At 38.7% G+C, this 19,097-nt stretch overlaps 1 protein-coding gene and 1 pseudogene across 1 annotated transcript; one reads left to right on the top strand and one right to left on the bottom strand.

The window, feature by feature from the left end:
* Positions 1-9: 9 nt before the first annotated feature.
* Positions 10-4,078, bottom strand: LOC137937528 (LRR receptor-like serine/threonine-protein kinase RGI3). Its single transcript, XM_068782593.1, has 2 exons — positions 734-4,078; positions 10-622 (listed from the first exon to the last, which is right to left on the bottom strand). Exons 1-2 carry the CDS (start codon positions 3,582-3,584, stop codon positions 114-116), a joined length of 3,360 nt encoding a protein of 1,119 aa, XP_068638694.1. The 5' UTR covers positions 3,585-4,078; the 3' UTR covers positions 10-113.
* A 3,465-nt stretch (positions 4,079-7,543) lies between these two features.
* Positions 7,544-12,702, top strand: LOC137937802 (kinetochore protein SPC25 homolog; annotated as a pseudogene).
* The last annotated feature ends 6,395 nt before the right edge of the window (positions 12,703-19,097 follow it).

Below are 19,097 nucleotides of genomic sequence, written 5' to 3'. Positions count from 1 at the left end.
CTCCGTGGCTATCCCAACTAATGAAGGGGATGATGAAATTTTCGTTAATTGCTCAGTTTTGCTGCTATACACTCTGCTCACATTTACAGTTACTAGATGCCCTCGCGAAACTCTCAATCCCACCCTTCATTACAGAGTTCTCGACTGATCCCACCAGATGAAGAAGAGTAAGCTATTGAACAGTGTGAAGATCCTTGAAGCAGGAGCTGAGCAGGTGTAACCATTGAAGAGTACGACGGAGCATCTGTTCTTCTCCAAGAATCGTTTCCGAGTTTACTCGGCTCAGATCCAGTTGCAGGCTCATGTTTGATCTCTCTCAGCAATGCTGCGACGTCTTTCATGGACGGTCGGTCGTTGGCTCTGTTGCTTGCGCAGAGGAGAGAGATTCCCAGAGCTTGGAGCATCTCCTGGATTTGACTGTCGGGTCGACCTTGCAGCTTCGGGTCAATTATCTCGACCGGGTCCTTTTTGCTTCTCAGATGCTCCCGAACCCACTGGACCACGTGTTGGCCCTCCGAAAACGATGGATCGACCGGTTTTTTCCCGGTTATTATCTCCAGTAGAACCACCCCGAAGCTGTACACGTCGCTCTTCTCCGTGATTTTCAACATGCAACCGTACTCTGCACGATATTAATTATTTTTACTATCAATAAATAAATCCAATGGCTTCAAGAGAAATTCAAATGGGTCCCGCATTATGTATGGTCAAGATTGAGGAATGAGACTATTACCGGGTGCGATGTAGCCGTAGGATCCGGCAAACCTTGGATTGTTAGCTGATACTGAACCAGCGTCATGCGAGCCATCCTGGCTTTCGACGAGTCGGGCGAGCCCAAAGTCCGCTAGAAACGGTTCGTATCTCTCGTCCAACAAGATGTTGTTGACCTTCACATCCCTGTGCAGGATAGCAGGCACACAGCCGTGGTGCAGGTAAGCAAGCCCTTCTGCGACGCCCTGCGCTATCTTGAGCCGCACTTCCCACTCCACCACCGCGCCTCCGGCCGCCGGCGTGTCATGCAGCAGAGCTCCCAGCGTCCCGTTCGGCATGTAGTCGTAGAACAGCAGCCGCGTTTTACGGTTGGAACCCCACCCGATAAGCCGCACGATATTTCTGTGCCGGATCCTCGCCAGCGTCGCGATTTCCGACGAAAACGCTGACGCCGAATACGCCTCCGATGACCGGAATCTCTTGACGGCGATGCTCAGCCCCGCCGGGATGGTCGCCCTGTAAACGACTCCGGACCACCCTCTGCCGATGACGTTGCCGGCCGTCAGGCACTTTGCCACGTCATCGATGCTGAGGTCCAGTTTCTGGTACAGCGTCACTTCCCAGGGTGGCCCCAGCTGGGCGTCATCTTCACCGTCATTTTCGTGCGCGCCGTTTTTCCCTCCCCGCCTGCCTTTCAGGAAAATGAACAGCGCCGCCATTAGTAATGCACAAGCTGTGCACAGTAGCACGATCATCGCCACGCGGGCGGCGGTCGCCGTTCGCCGTGGGGAGCCAGGCCGGATGGCAGAGCACCTGCCTCCCGCGAGGCAGAGGTCTGGGTTCCCGGCAAGGTCGCTCACCGGCAGCTTCGCGAAGAAAGGTGTATACGGAACTCGCCCTGAGAAATCGTTGTAGGAGATGTTGAGCGAGACGAGGTTCTGTAGTCCGGAGAGGAACTGAAGCCCGCCGGAGAGACTATTATGCGAGAGGTCGAGGACTGCCAGCCTCTCGAGGTTTGAAAATTGACCTGGAATATCGCCTGAAAGGTTGTTGAAACTGAGATTCAGTGCGATCTCAAGTGCCGGAATCTGACCCACAGTCTGTGGAATCTCCCCGCTGAAACCATTGCTGCTGAGGTCCACTAGCTGGAGCTTAATGCATTTCCGGAGCTCCGGCGGCACCGTGCCGGAAAATTTGTTTTCCGCAAGAACAAGCTTGGTCAGCGAAGTCAACGATCCCACGTTTGAAGTCAGACTTCCTTCAATCTGGTTGTCGGAGAGGTCAACGAATTGAAGGGAGACGAGGTCGCCAAAAGTTGCAGGGAGTGACCCACTTATGGAGTTCGAATGCAAGTCGAGGAAGGTCAGATTCCGGCAGCCGGAGAGCTCCGGCGGTATCGCCCCAGTCAAGTGATTTGACCCCAGATCCAAGAAATTCAAGTTCTGTAGTTTCCCTATCTCCGGCGGGATTTTCCCGGTGATCTTATTGTCATTGGCCCTGAGCCGAACTAAAGCCTCGCAGTTCCCAATCTCCGGCGGGATCTCACCGGACAGATTGTTCGAAAGGAGTAGAAGTTTGTTGAGGTTCTTCAAATTGAAAATCCCTTCCCGGATTGCGCCAACAAGACTGTTCTGAGAGAGGTCGACCGCCTCGAGAATAGAACATTGGGACAGAGAGGAAGGGATATTGCCTTCCAGTTTGTTTTGCCACAGATAGAGAAGCGTGAGGTTGGTCAATCGGCCGATTTCCAGAGGAATTATCCCGGAGATCTGATTATTGTCGAGCTCGAGATGGGTGAGGCCCTGGCAGTTGGACAGCTCCGTGGGAATGCGGCCGGATATCTGATTCATGCTCAGCTGCAGCTCCTGCAACAAGGTCAGATTTCCGAGAGCCTGAGGGATGCTGCCGGTTATTGAATTCATGGAGAGGTCGATAACCATTAACTGCTTGCAATTTCCGAGCTCCGGTGGGATCACCCCCACCAAGTTGTTCTGCCAGAGTAGAAAATTTTTCAGGTTCCGAAGATTACCCAACCGAGTCGGGATCGAGCCCGATAAAGAATTCTCATACAGATAGATGCTCTGTAGACTGGTACAGTCTCCCAGTTCGGAAGGGATTTGGCCAGAAAGAAGAGCTGTATAGATCGCCAACATCTGTAGCTTCTTCAATAGGCCCAGAGTACTCGGCAGAAACCCGGACATACTGGTCTCTGCAAGGCCTAACATGACCAGATTGCTGCAATTTCCAATCTCCATCGGCAAGGGACCAACAAGGTTCTTGTTCCCACCAGCTCTAAGCACCTCCAGACTCTTCAAGTTCCCAATGGTGGAAGGTATTGCGCCACTGAGCTGGTTATCGTACAGTACCAACCATCGGAGCGTAGTGAGATTGCCGACCTCCATTGGAATCACCCCTTCGAGCCGATTCGAATCGAGTAGCAGAGTTTCAAGTTTGCCCAACCGGCCAAGCTCGGCGGGAATTTCGCCGATGAGGCCATTATCACTCAAATCCAAGTAACTAAGTTCAGGGCAATTCCCTATTTCTCTGGGAATAGGACCCGTGAGGTTGATTCCTGTGAGAACCAGCTTGCTCAAGGACTTCAATGAAGTCAAGTTAGAGGGAACATAGCCAAACAGATCCACGTACCTCAAGTTGAGCTCCACAACTTCCATATTAGCATTGCAGGAGACGCCAAACCAGCCACATGGAGTAAAATCCGATCCATTCCAGCTGCTCAACGCCTCAACTGATCCATTCAACACCCGTTTCCAGGATAGGAGGACTTCACCTTGTGGGTCTACGGCGGAAGCCAGGAGAGAGAAGGAGACGAACAGCAGCAAGTAGAGGCAGGTCCATTGACGAATCAAAGGCATTACTAATCCCAACCCCTTATTGGGTGACTAGAGCGTGAGAGGAAGAGAAGAAGCCTTGAGGGGAGGGAAGGAAGAGGTGAAGATAGAACCGAAAGGAGAGATGTCGCGGACACCCATGTCGCTGTCTTTTAAAAAAATGCAACTTCGAGACCCAAAATCTCCGGATCCAACACCAGCTAGGCCATGATGTTGGTGCAGAGCGACGGAATTTAGAAGGTGTCGTCCCATTAGTTTATGGATGGAGAGCAGTGGAAGGAAGGAGTTTTTTAGTGAAAGGGAGAAATGGGCAACGAGCTTTGTCCATATTTTAAGAGCTTTATCTCTTTATCTCATATAATTATTAGAACACGGATCTCCGATTCTCAAGAAACGAAAACACAGAGCTTTAAGCTGTAGCAGAGACGGATCATCCATGCATGACAGCCATGGAAATGAATGATGATCTCAGTCACACACACAGCCCTCAACAGAAACACGGTCAAGGTAAAATTAATCCACAGGAACCTCTCTTGCTCTGCCTCCTGGTCGTCTTCTCGCTAGCTGCAACTGCAAATTCTTCTTGTAAAAGTAATTGTCTTTGCTCATGACAGGGGCCATGCCTGGGGGGCCTCGGTGACCATCATACTCTACATGGTTGAACGTCAGTTAAAAAAAAAATGAGGAATCTAGGCACGAGGAGGTGCGTCCAGCGCACATGGAAATGAATGAGGAATAAGTTTTGAGAAAGAGAGAGGAAGAAGGAATGGATCGATAATGGAAGGAGAAGGATATTATAAGAGCAAAGAGTCCAGTGTGTCGGACAGCTTTTGGTGAGAAAATTTTTGTCGATGGCAAGAGGAAGAGACAACCCTCACCAAAAGCAGAGAAGCCCACTTTGACGTCGACATCCGACCTCCTTCCTCTCTCCTCTACAGAAACTACTGGTAGCTGCATGGCCGTTACGATATCGGATTTCGTAGTACCGATTTAATTATAATAAATCATAATAATGCGTCTCGGGTGGGTATTCGGGTCATGATTTTCGGATAATAGGGCTCCTTTCCCAAATTAAATTGAGAAACTTTAATGATTTATAACAGATCCATTTCTTTCATGGGCCATCGGCCCATAAAGTGTGACATGGAGCCCATTTTACCTTTTAATCTCCTGTGGGGACCACCTCAACTGTCCTGACAGCTAGTAGCCACCCGCCAGCTGCAGTACAGGGGTATTTTCGGGCTAAACCTTAAAAATCTAGTAAAAAAAATAAATTAAATAAAAGAGGAGATTTTGCCTACTGCGTGAGGGTAATTTAGGGAATTCGTACCGAATGCACGTGCATCGCGAAATACCTGCCGGCCACACCCTTTCACATACGCATGATTATACTGGGCAGCACGGAATTAGACATCACGTGACATCCAAATCGGTGAAAAAGGCCCGTAAAAATATAAAGGAATCGCCACATCGGCGAGCCGTTGACACCACGTGCCAGCGCTGATTTTGTCGCAGCCATTAGGTTTCAAAAAACGGTACGGTGGCGGAAAATAGCAAAATCAGTGTCCACTTTCGAGGAGGTTAAATCAAGAAGGTTCCACAATGGATAGATCTGTATTCTGGACCCACAGTGTAGTCGGTGGACCCAGGGCCCATAACTGAAAAAGTTCCACGACGAACGTAACAAGGACGAGCGACACAAAGCGAGAACCGTGGTGAATATAATTGGGATTGGGCTTAGTTGGTCGAGGAGACATTGCAACAAATTTGATGTGACCCAAAGGAAATGCGATAATTTATATAATTTTGTTTTATAATTTACCAATAAGACTACTTTTGTCTGAATATTTTCGTCCAAATATCAAGAATTATTTTTAATAAAATAAAAAAATATTTTTATTTATTTATAATTTTATGAATAAATTATAAAATTTTCTTGGTAAAATCTATATTTATGGGCCACGGAATGAAATGTCAAAGATGACACTCATGATACAAAAGAAAACATCCGACTAGAAAAACACTGAAAAAAGTTAGTTTCATTGGAGGGTAGGATGTTTTTTTCTTGTTGGAATTGGGTGGAGTGCTACTTGAAAACATTGTTATTATATTTTAATTACATTTATTTTATATGATAATTTTTTAATTAAAAAATAATATTATTTTGGTAGATTAAATAAGGTAATAGAGTTTTTTAGTAATAAAAACACATTTAAAAATAAGCTCTTATTAAAAAATTTAAATAGGTTAATTATGTAATTTTATTTTTAAATAATATACTTTTAAAATAAAATAATTAAAAAATACCCTTCTCATGTGAATTGAATTAAAAATGAAGACTTAGATTTGCCCTTGAAAAAATAGTTATTTCATTTTTTTAGTAATTAAAAAAAAAGTTACATGTACCCAGTTCAAAAACAATTCATGAATGATACAAATAAATACTAGATGATACAAAAAATAACACCAAACGTTTCAAATCTCTGTCCCTACATTACAATCAGTTTTCAAAATTGAATTATACCTTATCATTATCATACAAAAATTTGTTTCAATCTTAAACAAAACAATTCGGCCTCCGACATGTAACATGGTCTCATTCATTCTCTCTCTCTCTCTCTCTCTCTCTCTCTCTCTCTCTCTCTCACACACACACACACACACACACACACACACACACACACACACACACACACACACACACACACACATCCCAAATGTTCCATTATGGTGTTTCCTATGTGGTCTGTCACGAGTGAGGAATTTCAAAATCTACCAACATTTACCCATCCTTTGTCTATGTTTGAACTTTAGATTATAATTCTCCGATAACTCTATAAAGTATAAGGTTTAAGGTTTAGGGTTTAGGGTTTAATAACACTAAGTGGATAAAGATTAAAATATTGCCTTCTTCCGTCTTCCTTTCACTTATTTTAATTCTCTGCGTATTTTTTTAGAACTCTTAAGCTCGAATTAAGGAATAATGGAGATGAATCTCCATTAGAGGGAGGTGGGATTGTGGAAGATGAGTGGGAAAGCCACTTGGTCGGAAATGCTGGACGCAGTGCCCCTTTTGTATAGAAAGTGGGCTTTAATGGAGGTTTTCTTTGTTCTTTTTGACTGGTAAGTTGGGTGCTGTCTGCACCAGGGCCGATGGTGCGCCATTTGAATTGTTTCTGAACAATCGGGGATTGGCACTTAAGCCCCTACTGTGATCAGGGCTGCTGCTTCTTTGTTCTTCGTTCTTTGTACTACTGCTGCTGCTGCTTGAATGATTTTAAAATAATATTTAATATTTAATAATAAAAATTATATATATATATATATATATATATATATATATATATTCCAAAGTTGTGTGTGGAGGGGTCCCATCCCTTCCATATAGGTCAACCAACAACCCTATCCTCACATTAAGTGGGGATAATGGTCCCAAAACTGAAAATGGGCTAAAATGGACTGATTGACCTAACTCAATGATTTGTTGGGGGAAAAGAGGGGGGTTTCTCTTTGTCCTCTTCCTTTTCTATGCCATTGTAGGCTGTCTTCCCTACTATCAATGACAGGGGAGGGTAGGGCTCCTCCCACATGACAAAATGACCCTACAAGATGGACCAAGTTAACTTGCTTCGATTGGCACAAACACACCCTAACACACCCTATTTGATGACCTAATCGGCCAAGAGTCACAAAATTGTTGTTTAAAATGGAATCAGGAGCGTTCATTCATGTGGGACCGATTGTCTCGTCGTTTAGCGGAGATAGATGGGCCTTTATGATTTTTATGGAGACTTTCTAGATGTCCATGTTATATCTCCAGGAAGTCTGTTGCCTAGAAAAAACGGGCATGGCCCATCAGGTTATCTACTTGGGCCTAATCCCTTCTGTTGGGCACTTGAACTGGCCTTCTCCGGCAACGACGCGGGGACACAATAAACATGCAGAAAAGTTTAGATTTGCCAAGAAAAATGATCGAAATTCGCTTGGCCACCGAAAACGAGATGCGAATTCATCTTAACTCTTTGTGCGAGTCACTGCAATCGATTAAATTGAAAGCAGAGAAAACAGTTCAACATTAAGGTATTTTCGTGTTTTCGTCTAGGTCTGAGGTGCTTCATATGTGATTCTTCAAGTTTACCTTACACTTCAGCTAGTAGTGGTCGTTTTTTTTTTTCTTTACCAACTACTTTGGAACATACTGTTGCTATTAAGAAATTTGGGACCGGCGCTTGTGTTTTAGTTATTTGTTAATAACCCAACATTTTAAATTAGAGGATTCTGTAAGTCGAGTTAAGAAACATGGCGGACAATGTTTTATTACCACAATAGCTTCATGCCTTAAAGAGCGACTGAGCATTCTTTGGTATGGGATCTAACTATTCAAAACATCTCAACTAACGATGTTTTCCCTTTTCTTTCGTACATCCTGTTTTATATATCTAGATTGTACTTGTTATTCTCATGGAAAAGCATATTTATTGCAAACTCAGAACCAAAATTTGTAGGCTTTGTTAGAGGTAGTTTGTAAGGACAAATAGTGTGATTACTTTTCAAGATTTTGGTAGCGACGCACTTGGACTAATCTGGTCATCATCGAATTCAGTGAATTATTTAAAAAACATTGTTGATAATTTTTTCTTTTCTATTCAAACTCAATTCTATTTATTTTTATTTTTTTTGACCGAGTCCTATGGAAAATTGAAATACTATATTTTTTAATATATATATATATATACACACACACACACATACACAGCTGATCCCATACAAAAAGCCATTTGGTGCAAAATATGTAAAATGGCTATCTCAGCCAGATAGCCTTTGATCGGATGGCTGAGATAGCCGTTTGATCGGACAGCTGTGATAGCCATTTGATCGGACGACTAAGATAGCCGTTTCGCATGTTTCACACCAAATGGTTTTTCGTATTGGATCAGCCCTCTATATATATATATATATCTCAAATTGAAGTCAGTTAGCATGTTTATTGTTGACCACCCTTATGCTTATCTTTGTATTCTTCAAGTTAAAATTTTCATGTTTATCAATGTTTTGCAGTTAAACTGTGGAAACTGAAGGATTACCATAGACAACTAGAAGATGATATGGTGATAGGTGTGCAATTAGTTATTTTTGTTTTCTTTTTTAAAAGCATTATTTGTCAATATCTTCAGCCCTTAGAATTATTCCAGTTTCCAAGCTGCATTTATTTACACTTCATTTAGATGAAAAGCAGTTGACTTCAAATTTATTTGATATACAGATATAGGACGGCAGGAACTTCCAATATTCTTGTTGGTTTGTTTTTTCTTAGCTGGTTTCCATTTCTAGTATGTACCCTCACTGAGGAAGACCTTCATTTTGATCACATTGTGTTTATCATGTAAAATGATCTTGTTCTGGATCTATTATATAATGTGGTTATCCTTGAAAAAATAGATTGATGTATTCCTTTTCCATGTATCTGTTGCTTCTGCAGTGAAGACTCGAAAAGAGGCCAACCATCACAGTACCATTGAAGCCCTGTCTGATGTAAAAAGTAGAGTGGAAAAACTTGAGAAAGTTGTACTAGAACAACAAAGAAGTAGAGATAGATGCAAAAAAATATTATCTGAACAATTGATCGGTAATGTTTATTCAATCTAGAGCTCTCATGTTTCAATCCATTTCCAGTCTGGCGGTTGAATTGTTCCTATGACTTTTTATAGTTGATGTCATTGGTGTATAACGACAGTTGTTACAATGTTTTATCATTCTTGGTCAATGGAGATCTGTACTTAATATCTAGATAGAATTTAAGCAGCAGTTTCAATTTTGATGCTTTGATCAAATAATTTTTTTCTGAGTTTGTAAACAATGAAATTGATTTGAGCAATTTTAAAAGTAAAGAGATGTAAATCCTCTCTTTGAAGGTTTTTCAAAAGAATGATGAACATATAATCCTATTAACTCAGATGAAAACTTGAGATTCACTCATCTTATAGTGTTGAGCTATTCAAAGCATACGAAATAATGAATGACCTGCCTGTTTTTTCAGGATTTCTAATATGGATTTGCTGTTGCATAAGCATTTCCTTAAACCACAATCTTTGTCCAGTTAATAGCATTTCTCTAGCTACTTTTGTCTTTGTTTTTGTTTTTTTGTCTGAATGTTTACTTCATGCTCAAATTCAGCCTTGGCTATGCTGGAAGAAAAAAACTGTCAAGCAAAGAAGCACAATGAAGACTTCGAGACGCCGATTTGCTGGTACAATAGGGTCCTTGGCATCCGAATTGAAGGAGGACAGGGTACGCTAGGCCTTTTTGCCTGTTGTGATATATCATTTTTCCTATTTGCATTAGAATTTCATGATTATTTGTGTATATTGGTTTTTGAAGGAGTCAAGTTCATTTTCAACAAAATTGACTTGAATAGTCCAATTAAGGAGTTTTCATTTACTATTCGACATGACAGTGATACCTACACTTGTAAGTATGATTTGTACTCTTTTCCTAGTGTAGCCTTAGTCTCATGCATTGACAATACTTAGTTATTCTTGTTGTTTGATACTGTCTTATATAAATGAAAATTTCCATCTTGGGTATGCTTTTCTGTTTTATATCAGTGGTAGATTGTCAACCGTGTTTGGATGACATTGAAGACTTGATTGAAGACTTGAACCAGACCAATGGGTTATATAACTTTGTGAGAATTATGAGAGAAAAATTCCGGCTTGCTACATCAGATGGTGCGATCTCTGATCTATTGAAAGCTTCTGATGGTATCTTTAGGCTGATGAATCTGCGGAGCTTTGAGAAAACTAGAGAAAACTAATTATCGTCTCTATGTTTGTCTTCTTATAGTAGCTCCACAGCATTTCACTTATTCAAAAATGCCTTCGACCAGTATAACAGCTTCTGCTTCCTCTGTATCTGTAAGCAGTCAAAACAAGTCTCAAACTGGACAACAAGCAGATCTGGATGGACCTTCAAAAAAGTCAATCATGGCAGACCATATAAGCCTCTAACCGCATCTCCTGAATCTGCACTGTCACTTTGCCGTTCTCCACGTTTTAAGGTAAAAAATTAATTTTCTTTTAAAATTTTACCCACATATTTGTTGATTACCAACTTGATAGCTCGCAGGTGATGCAAAATGGTGGTTTAGATTTGAGGAATAACAAAGTTAAATGCTTCCTCTAGAATGTAGGTAATCTAGATTTCAGCAACAATTAAGAAAAATACAATCTGAAATCATGTTTAATGTAGGAGGTAAAGTAAGATTTTTGCAGCTATTAAGAAAAATAACAAACAGAGAAGAAAAAACACAATGGATAAGTTTATGCAAAAGAGAACAAAAATCAGATTTTATTCAATAATAAACTATTGATTTCTGTGTTACTTATGAAGCCCTTTCATTGGCATTAAAATCAACAAAATAGGAAAACTCCTATGTTGTTCATTCTAGGCATTAGATCTACTATATCCGGTTGTACTTTCTGAAAACGAAATATGAATATAAGAATCAGTTTTTATCTTAAAGACTTTCTAACTTTAGGCTACACTAATTTAGAAACAAAGACCTAAACTTAGAACAGGAAAATACTACTTGAAAAAAAAAAAAATTAATTGAAGCTTTTAACAAAAAACGAGTTACTTTATAAGTGATGCTTCCCATCAAAATAATAAGTTACTTGTATAGTTAAAACCTCTAATTTCAGCAAGTTTGCAACATAGAGACTTTCTATTTAGAACTTTGATATTTCCAGTACTTCACTTTAAAATAAAAAATTCAGGCCTCTTTAAATTGATTCTTCTTCTTCCTTCTTCTTTCATAAACATGAGTGGCTTTGGAGTAATCTCTTGTCCTTGCATATTTTTCATCTACATCTTCTACGTTATGAAATACTGCATCAAGGGGCTGGTTCTTCAAGTTTTCCTTTGCTTTTCTTGCTGCTTTACTCATGATTAACAAGTTTTCATGAGATCCTTAGATTATTTTCCAATAATTTCCAGTGAACAAAACTTAGTGCAGGTTATTTTCCAATAATTTCCAGTGAACTAAACTTAGTTTTATTTTCCAATAATTTCCGGTGAACTAAACTTAGTGCACAGACTGTGAAACCCAAATCACATGTCCAACCATTGGTTCATGTCACTTAATAGATAGAGCTTGGGACAGAAAAGCAACAAGGTTTGCATTAGGGAACTGATTTGTGCATGATAAATTGTTTTATCCACATTCTTATGTATTCCATGGTGAGAACACACTAATTGACTGATAACAGAATATTTTTTTTCAGGGAACCATAATTATGTTTTAGAAAACGAATCATAATTATATTTTCACCTCAAAATTTAATGCTGTTTTTTGATACATGCAGGGCCTTTTACATTGTCAATCAAACCCAAAATATACTGTATTTTTTTTAAACTTCAAATTTAGTTCTATTGATTTAGTTGATTCGATCTCGTTATGTCTGTTTAACTCGATCCCGTGTCTCACATCCTAAACCAATTCCGTAGATTGCTGCATCTTGTTGTCACTAAAATTTTAAAGGAGTCATCACATTAGTGCCCTATAACTGCCAAAAACTCTCTTGTTACGCCTTGCTTATAATTCATCATTTTATACTTGGACAGATGTGTGAGATGTGCACTTCTAATCCAGTTTAAATTCTTCATGAATGTATTTGTTGTCAATTTCGCATGTGAACTAGGGCATGAATTTGCAGCTGCCTGAATTGGTTAGATTAAGACATCTTTTCTTTCAATGCATGTGCCTGGTTACCTGTTTGGAGTAATAATTTAGAGAAATCTTATTCAGCATCTCATCATTGTGAACTTGGGAATAACAGAATGTATAATAACCACATGAAGGCAACTATGGAATTACTGTTGTATACTACAGAGTCTTAAAGAGTCTTGATTTGGAGAGGTGTATATCCTGCTGCAATTGAAATGATATCTGAGCATCACCCTGAACAAGGTAAATATGCTACTGAATCATTCTAACAAGCCTAAGACATTTTTTTTATTTTTCCTTTGTTGGGAATTGAAAAGACTCATGTTTATTATTAAATCATGTTTGCAATTTATTGTTCCTTTCACTCTTTCTCTTGCCTGAAATGTATCTATACAGGTCTCATTAATTTTTTATGTATCGGAAGCCAAAATTGCTTTCATATGCCTATGGACTTGGTTTGAAAAGCAATTGAAATAGCTGTTAATGTTGATATTCAAAACTTCTCTTCCTGTTAATGTGGATATTCATTAATGTATCGATTTTCTCTCCTGTTAATGTTGAATGTTTTTTCAAAGCTTTAACTGATTGAAAGGGCTCTAAAAATAATCTTCCAAATGACAAGAAAGGGCCAGTGTGCCACTCTTTGCGAAAAAGGAATGGTAAGTGGAAAACGAGATTTGCATAATCGAGATTTATTGAGAGAAAATGAGATTGTTCTGACAAGAGAAAAGTGATCGTTGTGTTCTTGAGAGAAAATGAGGAAAATCCTCCATTCGATCTAGTTTGAGTATTCAGAAAAAAGTTCTACAGAGTTCGTGTGCTTACTTAGTACCTCTGCATGTCTAAGAGAGCAGAAGGTTTGTTATATCTTGAGGAGGGATCGCCACCATTCAGTGAATACAATGGAGAAGAGGCAAATATCTTTCAAAGACAGTGAATACATGTTTAGGGCCAAATTGAGTTATTATTTAATTAATTTATTGATTTATATGATTGAGGAAGTGCCTTGACAAAGAGGTACTACATTCGGCACCGACCTATTTATTTGGGTTTCATTAAAGGGTTATTTAAAGTTATGTTAGTGCATATATTTATTTCCAACACTTATATATATATTAGATTAATTATTATTTTTTATTAGATAAGTATTATTTTTTATTTATTTCCTTAGAAAAGGCAATAAGAGGTCCATTTAATTTTCCTAAGAAAAATTTAAAATATTTCTTGTAATTTTCTAGTAAGTCTCTAATAGTAATAGGATTTATAGTTTTATTTGGGTGATTGTAAATTGATAGTGATATTTTATTTAATATTATTATGTTTGATTATCGAATAAAGTTTATTCATAATGTTATACAATGTATGGAGTGTTTAGACTATTTTATGGAGTGTATAAACAATTTCATGAAGTGTTTATGGAATGTATAGATAATTTTATAAAGTATTTATAGAGTGTTTAGACTATTTTATGGAGTGTATAAATAATTTCATGGAGTTTTTATGGACTGTATAGACAGTTTAATGGAGTGTTTATGAAATGTTTATGCAGGTATTACGTATATAGATTATGCCCAATTTTAAGTAGAAGTTATACTGAATTTTATATAAGTATTATATATATAGATTATGCTCAATTTTAAGTAGAAGTCATGCCCAATCTTATATATGTATTATATATATAGGTTATGTCCAATTTTATATAGAGGTAATGTCCAATCTTATGTAAAATACATATATAATTTTATATACAATTTATTTTATATATATATTTTTTGAAAAGTTTTAAAGGTATGTTGAAGCTCGAGCTCGGTTAAAATTTTTGGACTCGAGCTCGATAACAATTTTAGGTTCGAGACGTTGTTCGGTTCGAAGCTCAGCTTGAACATCGGCAGGGCTGGATGCCACCCCTATCCACGGGTAATCAGGTAAATAGATGGATAACAAAATTGCATATTCCAGTAATCAAATAAGGAACTACCTCTTACCTGTTTAGTCCCCTATCTGCTTCTTAGTTACATTGCCTTCCAGTTGCCTGTACAATTTAATTCACGTTTAAGGTCAATATCCATAAATTCACGTCCAAATCTCAATAAAAATTTAAACGGAAAAGCAACTGTGAGTAGAGTCACTCCTTGATTTTCTTGTCAAGGTTGAGTGTGAAAATCTTATCGTCTTCTCCCCAGAGCAGAAGTATCTTTTGCAACGATTGCACGAAAAATTTAAATCCTGTAAGGAAACAACCACATCTTGTTGAGTAATGGCAGAGTGCTGAAAACACATGCGAAGGTTGGGGAGGACATTATTTTGTCACAATCAATCAAACGCTCCAGAAGCTGAGATATCTCCTCTTTGCTATTGATAATCGACTACACAGTCAACTTGTTTAGGGCCTTTAATTGGTTTAAAGGCAGTATTTATGGTGTGGTTGCTGTTGGGGAGAAGTATAAATCTAACTTGCCCAATGAATCCTTCCGATGGAAAGCGAATATTTCTATAGCACGGTGGACAAAAGCCAAAAATCACAACCACGTACAAATTTGCTTGTAAAATATTAAGAGATGAAATGGGATCGCATAAAGCTGGGACTGTTACCTCGTTCATGGAGGATTCTTCAGGAGAACAATCTCTCGTCGCTCTCACTCTTCGAAGAGGGCCTGATTCGACGTCTACTCTTTTGCTCGTTATCAAGAACCAGAATTTCAGCCATGCGAATATTCACGTACAAAGATGTGATGGGGAGTTCTCCGTCGCTGCAGCTATTGATCTACTGCAAGTCAAACGCTTCCGAGTTGTTCGTCCTTATCCTGTGAATATGGGTTTTCTTTTTCTTTTCTTTTTGGTGGGAATCTTTATAAAACAGCTTCATTGAGTATCTGAAAGCAGACTAATGAACTAATTATTTCAGTTCCTTAGAGATCAGGAATTATAGCTTTAACGAGTCATGGAATACACTTATAAAAACTCTATCCCTCTCTCTCCCCCAACTTGGACTGTTCATCTCCATTGATTTATAAACAACGGATGGGGTATGGCTTACGAATGGACAGAATCCTTCTTTTGGAAGCAGTTTGCTCTTATCGTCTTCGTTCTTTGGCCCAAGTACAGATTGTCCCCTTCAGCTGCCACTACTACTACTGTCTTCGCTTGTCTGCTACTAACTATACTATACAAAAGGCTGCAGGCTGTGGCTCTCTCCCTCTCCCGCAACACCTGGGTCTTTCTGTTCTCGTCCATTTTGTTGTTTTTAGTAGGTGGGGTCCAGCCCATGAGTGGGCCCCACCACTAATCTCTTTCGTGTGAAAGAGTTAAAATAAAAGAAAGAGAAAAAAACCCTAGTGAAGAAGGGTGTTGGCCGTGAGCCATAGAAACAGAGCACAAAGACGTTCGGCTGAGAGAGAAAAAGGGGGGGGTTCGACCGAGAGGAGAAAGAGAAGAGAAAGAAGAAGAGAAGAGAAAAAAAGGAAGGAAAGAAAGAAGGTTTCTCGAAGCTTCTCTAAAGTTGTCTTTTTCTACATCCTTATTTTGGTGAAATCTCCATATCCGGTGATCTCTAACCTTTGTTTATTTGGTTATCTCTCAATTATTGTGAATGAGTTTGAATTAAAAACTTGTTTTCTCTCATGATTTTGTAAACCTCAAGTTTGGGTAAACTTGAAAGTAATTGATATTGTAAGCCCATATTTAACAGTGGAAGATTATTCGGATTTGCCTCGTGGTTTTTTCCCTTTACATTGAAGGGTTTTTCTACGTAAATCTTGTGTTGTGGTTGTATGATTGAGATTGGTTGTTTGATTGAGTTTGTTTATTTGTGCTTCCCATAACAAGTGGTATCCAAGCATTTGGTTGTTTGGGGTGTTTTGTTATCCAATGGAGAGTTCAAATGCAGCTAATAGAATGGTTGGTTTGAATGGAGAAAATTAGATAATATGGAAAGCAAAGATGGAAAACTATTTGTATTACAGAGACTTGTATGCACCCATTGAAGGGGAAAAACCTGAAAATATTTCAGATGAAGACTGGAAGAAACTTGATAGAAAAACAGTTGGACATATCCGACAATGGGTGGATGATAGTATTTTTCACCATGTCTCAAGTGAAACTTCAGCCAAATCATAATGGAAAAAATTAGAGGATTTATATGAGAGAAAAATAGCTGGAAATAAAGCTTTCCTCATAAGGAAGCTTGTGAATTTGAAGTACAATGACAATGGTTCAATTGCACAACATCTCAATGAAATAAAGAACATTGTAAATCAATTGGTAGCCATGAAGATGGTTCTTGATGATGAGCTCCAAGCCCTTCTATTATTGAGTTTTCTGCCAGATAGTTGGGAAACCTTAGTGGTATCGTTGAGCAACTCCGCTCCGGATGGAATTGTGAGTATGAGTCTTGTCACTAGTAACTTATTGAATGAAGAAACAAGAAGAAAATCACTAGGTTCTTCCCACTCTCAAACATTCGTGTTTGAAAAGAGAGGTAGAAGCAAAAGTAGAAAACCTCAAGAGAGAGGAAAATCTAGAGGAAAGTCAAAGTTAAGAATGGATTTTGAGAGCTACTATTGCCATAAGAAGGGACATATCAAGAGTGAGTGTCGGTTTCTCAAGAAAGCACAAAAGGAAGGAAAATATAATGCCAAAGAAAAAGAGAATGAAAATGATGAAAGCACAATAGCGTTGGATAATGAAGTTGCTATTATGACTTGTGATGTAGATTCTCTTTTAGCAAGTGATTTTGAAACAAGTTGGATTGTTGATAGTGGTGCTTCCTTCCATGATACTCCTCATGCAGAGTGTTTTTCTATGTTTCAGTCCGGTGATCATGGAACAATGAAAATGGGAAACACAAGTTTTTTGAAAGTTAAAGGAAAGGGGGACATAGTCATCAAAACTAACCTCGGGTGCAAGATGATTCTTCGAGATGTAAGGTGTGTCCTAGATCTTCGCTTTAACATAATCTTTGTAGGCATATTAGATGAAGAAGGATTTGAGAATCATTTTGTTAATGGCAAGTGGAAGCTTTCCAAGGGATCACTTATACTAGCAAAAGGAATCAAGTCATGTACTCTTTACAAAACTTAAGTAGAAGTTATTAATGAAGACTTGACTGCAGCCCTAGAAGCAAGCTCATCAAATTTATGGCATAAGAGACTTGACATATGAGTCAGAAAGGGTTAGAGATTCTAGCAAAGAAAGACCTTTTACCTACAGGTATGAAAATTTCTCCTTGTGATGATTGTTTGTTTGGTAAACAACATAGACTTACCTTTGCTAGAAATGCTCATAAGAAAGACACAAAGATTCTTGATCTTGTTTATTCTGATGTATGCTCTATGGATGTTAAGTCTCTTGGTGGTGCAAAGTATTTCGTTATTTTTATAAATGATGCTTCCAAGAAGGTTTGGGTCTACATTATGAAATTCAAATGGGAAGTTTTTTATATATTTCAAAGGTTTCATGCCCATGGTTGAAAGGGAGACAGGTAAACAACTTAAATGCTTACGTAATGATAATGGAGGTGAATATCCTTCTAGAGCATTTAAAGATTATTGTTCAAAACTTGGAATTAGGCATGATTTGACAGTTCCAATGACCCCTTAACACAATGGTGTAGCTGAAATGATGAATCACACCATCGTGGAAAGAGTAAGGTGCATGCTTTCTATAGCTAAATTACCTAAATCCTATTGGGGATAAGCTGTGAGGACTGCAGTTTATTTGATAAATTTGTCACCTTCATACCCTTTGGGAGAGGATATTCCTCAGAGAGTATGGAAAGGAAAAGACATTTCTTATTCCCATTTGCATGTATTTGGTTGTAAAGCTTTTATGCATGCACCCAAAGAAAACAGGTCAAAGCTTGATGTGAAATCTATTCTATGTGTATTTGTTGGAAATGGAGATGATGAGTTCAAATATAGATTATGGGATCCTAAGAATAGGAAGTTGCATAGAAGTAGATATGTGGTCTTTCATGGAGACAAAACCATTGAAGACCTTGAAAAATTTGAGAAAAGTCAAAGTACTCCAGATATTACCTCATTCTTGCCTCTTGTGTCTCTTCCTACACCAGTTTTTGAAGAAAGTATAGAATCTCATGAAGATGATGATGTTATTCATGAAGATGTGACTCATAATGATGATGAATTGGGGGAGCAACTAAATGAACCGTCTCAAAAAGTTGAAGAAGAAGAAACTCCTATTGAACAATCGGTGGCTAAACTTGAATTGAGAAGATCTCAAAGAATTAAAATTCCTTCTCAAAAATATCCTTCTAACGAGTTTATTACTCTTACTGATGCAGGTGAACCTGAAAATTTTAAAGAAGCTCTGAAAGATAAGAACAAGAATATGTGGTTGAAAGCTATGGAAGAGGAGATAAACTCTTTGCATAAGAACCACACTTTTGAGTTGGTGACATTGCCGAAGGGTAAGAAGACCTTGAAAAACAAATGGGTTTACAAACTGAAACAAGAAGGGAATAATCAAGTCAAGTACAAAGCAAGATTGGTTGTAAAAGGTTTTAGCCAAAAGAAAGGAGTTGATTTTGAAGAAATCTTTTCACCTGTAGTGAAGATGTCATCAATTAGACTGATTCTTAGTCTAGCTGCTAGCCTAGACTTAGAGATTCAACAAATGGATGTCAAAACAACATTTCTCTATGGTGGCTTAGAAGAGGAAATATATATGGAACAACCAGAAAGATTCAAAGAAAAAGGGAAAGAACCTATGGTTTGTAAGTTGAAAAATAGTCTCTATGGGTTGAAACAAGCTCCAAGACTATGGTATAAAAAGTTTGACTCCTTTTATGATGG

This window comes from Aristolochia californica, unplaced genomic scaffold (genome assembly GCF_029961685.1).
Source record: "Aristolochia californica isolate CCGP_79_NKW_82.1479 unplaced genomic scaffold, dmAriCali1.0.hap1 SCAF_7, whole genome shotgun sequence".
NCBI classification, from domain to species: domain Eukaryota; kingdom Viridiplantae; phylum Streptophyta; class Magnoliopsida; order Piperales; family Aristolochiaceae; genus Aristolochia; species Aristolochia californica.
This window is presented reverse-complemented; position numbering and strand designations above follow the sequence as displayed.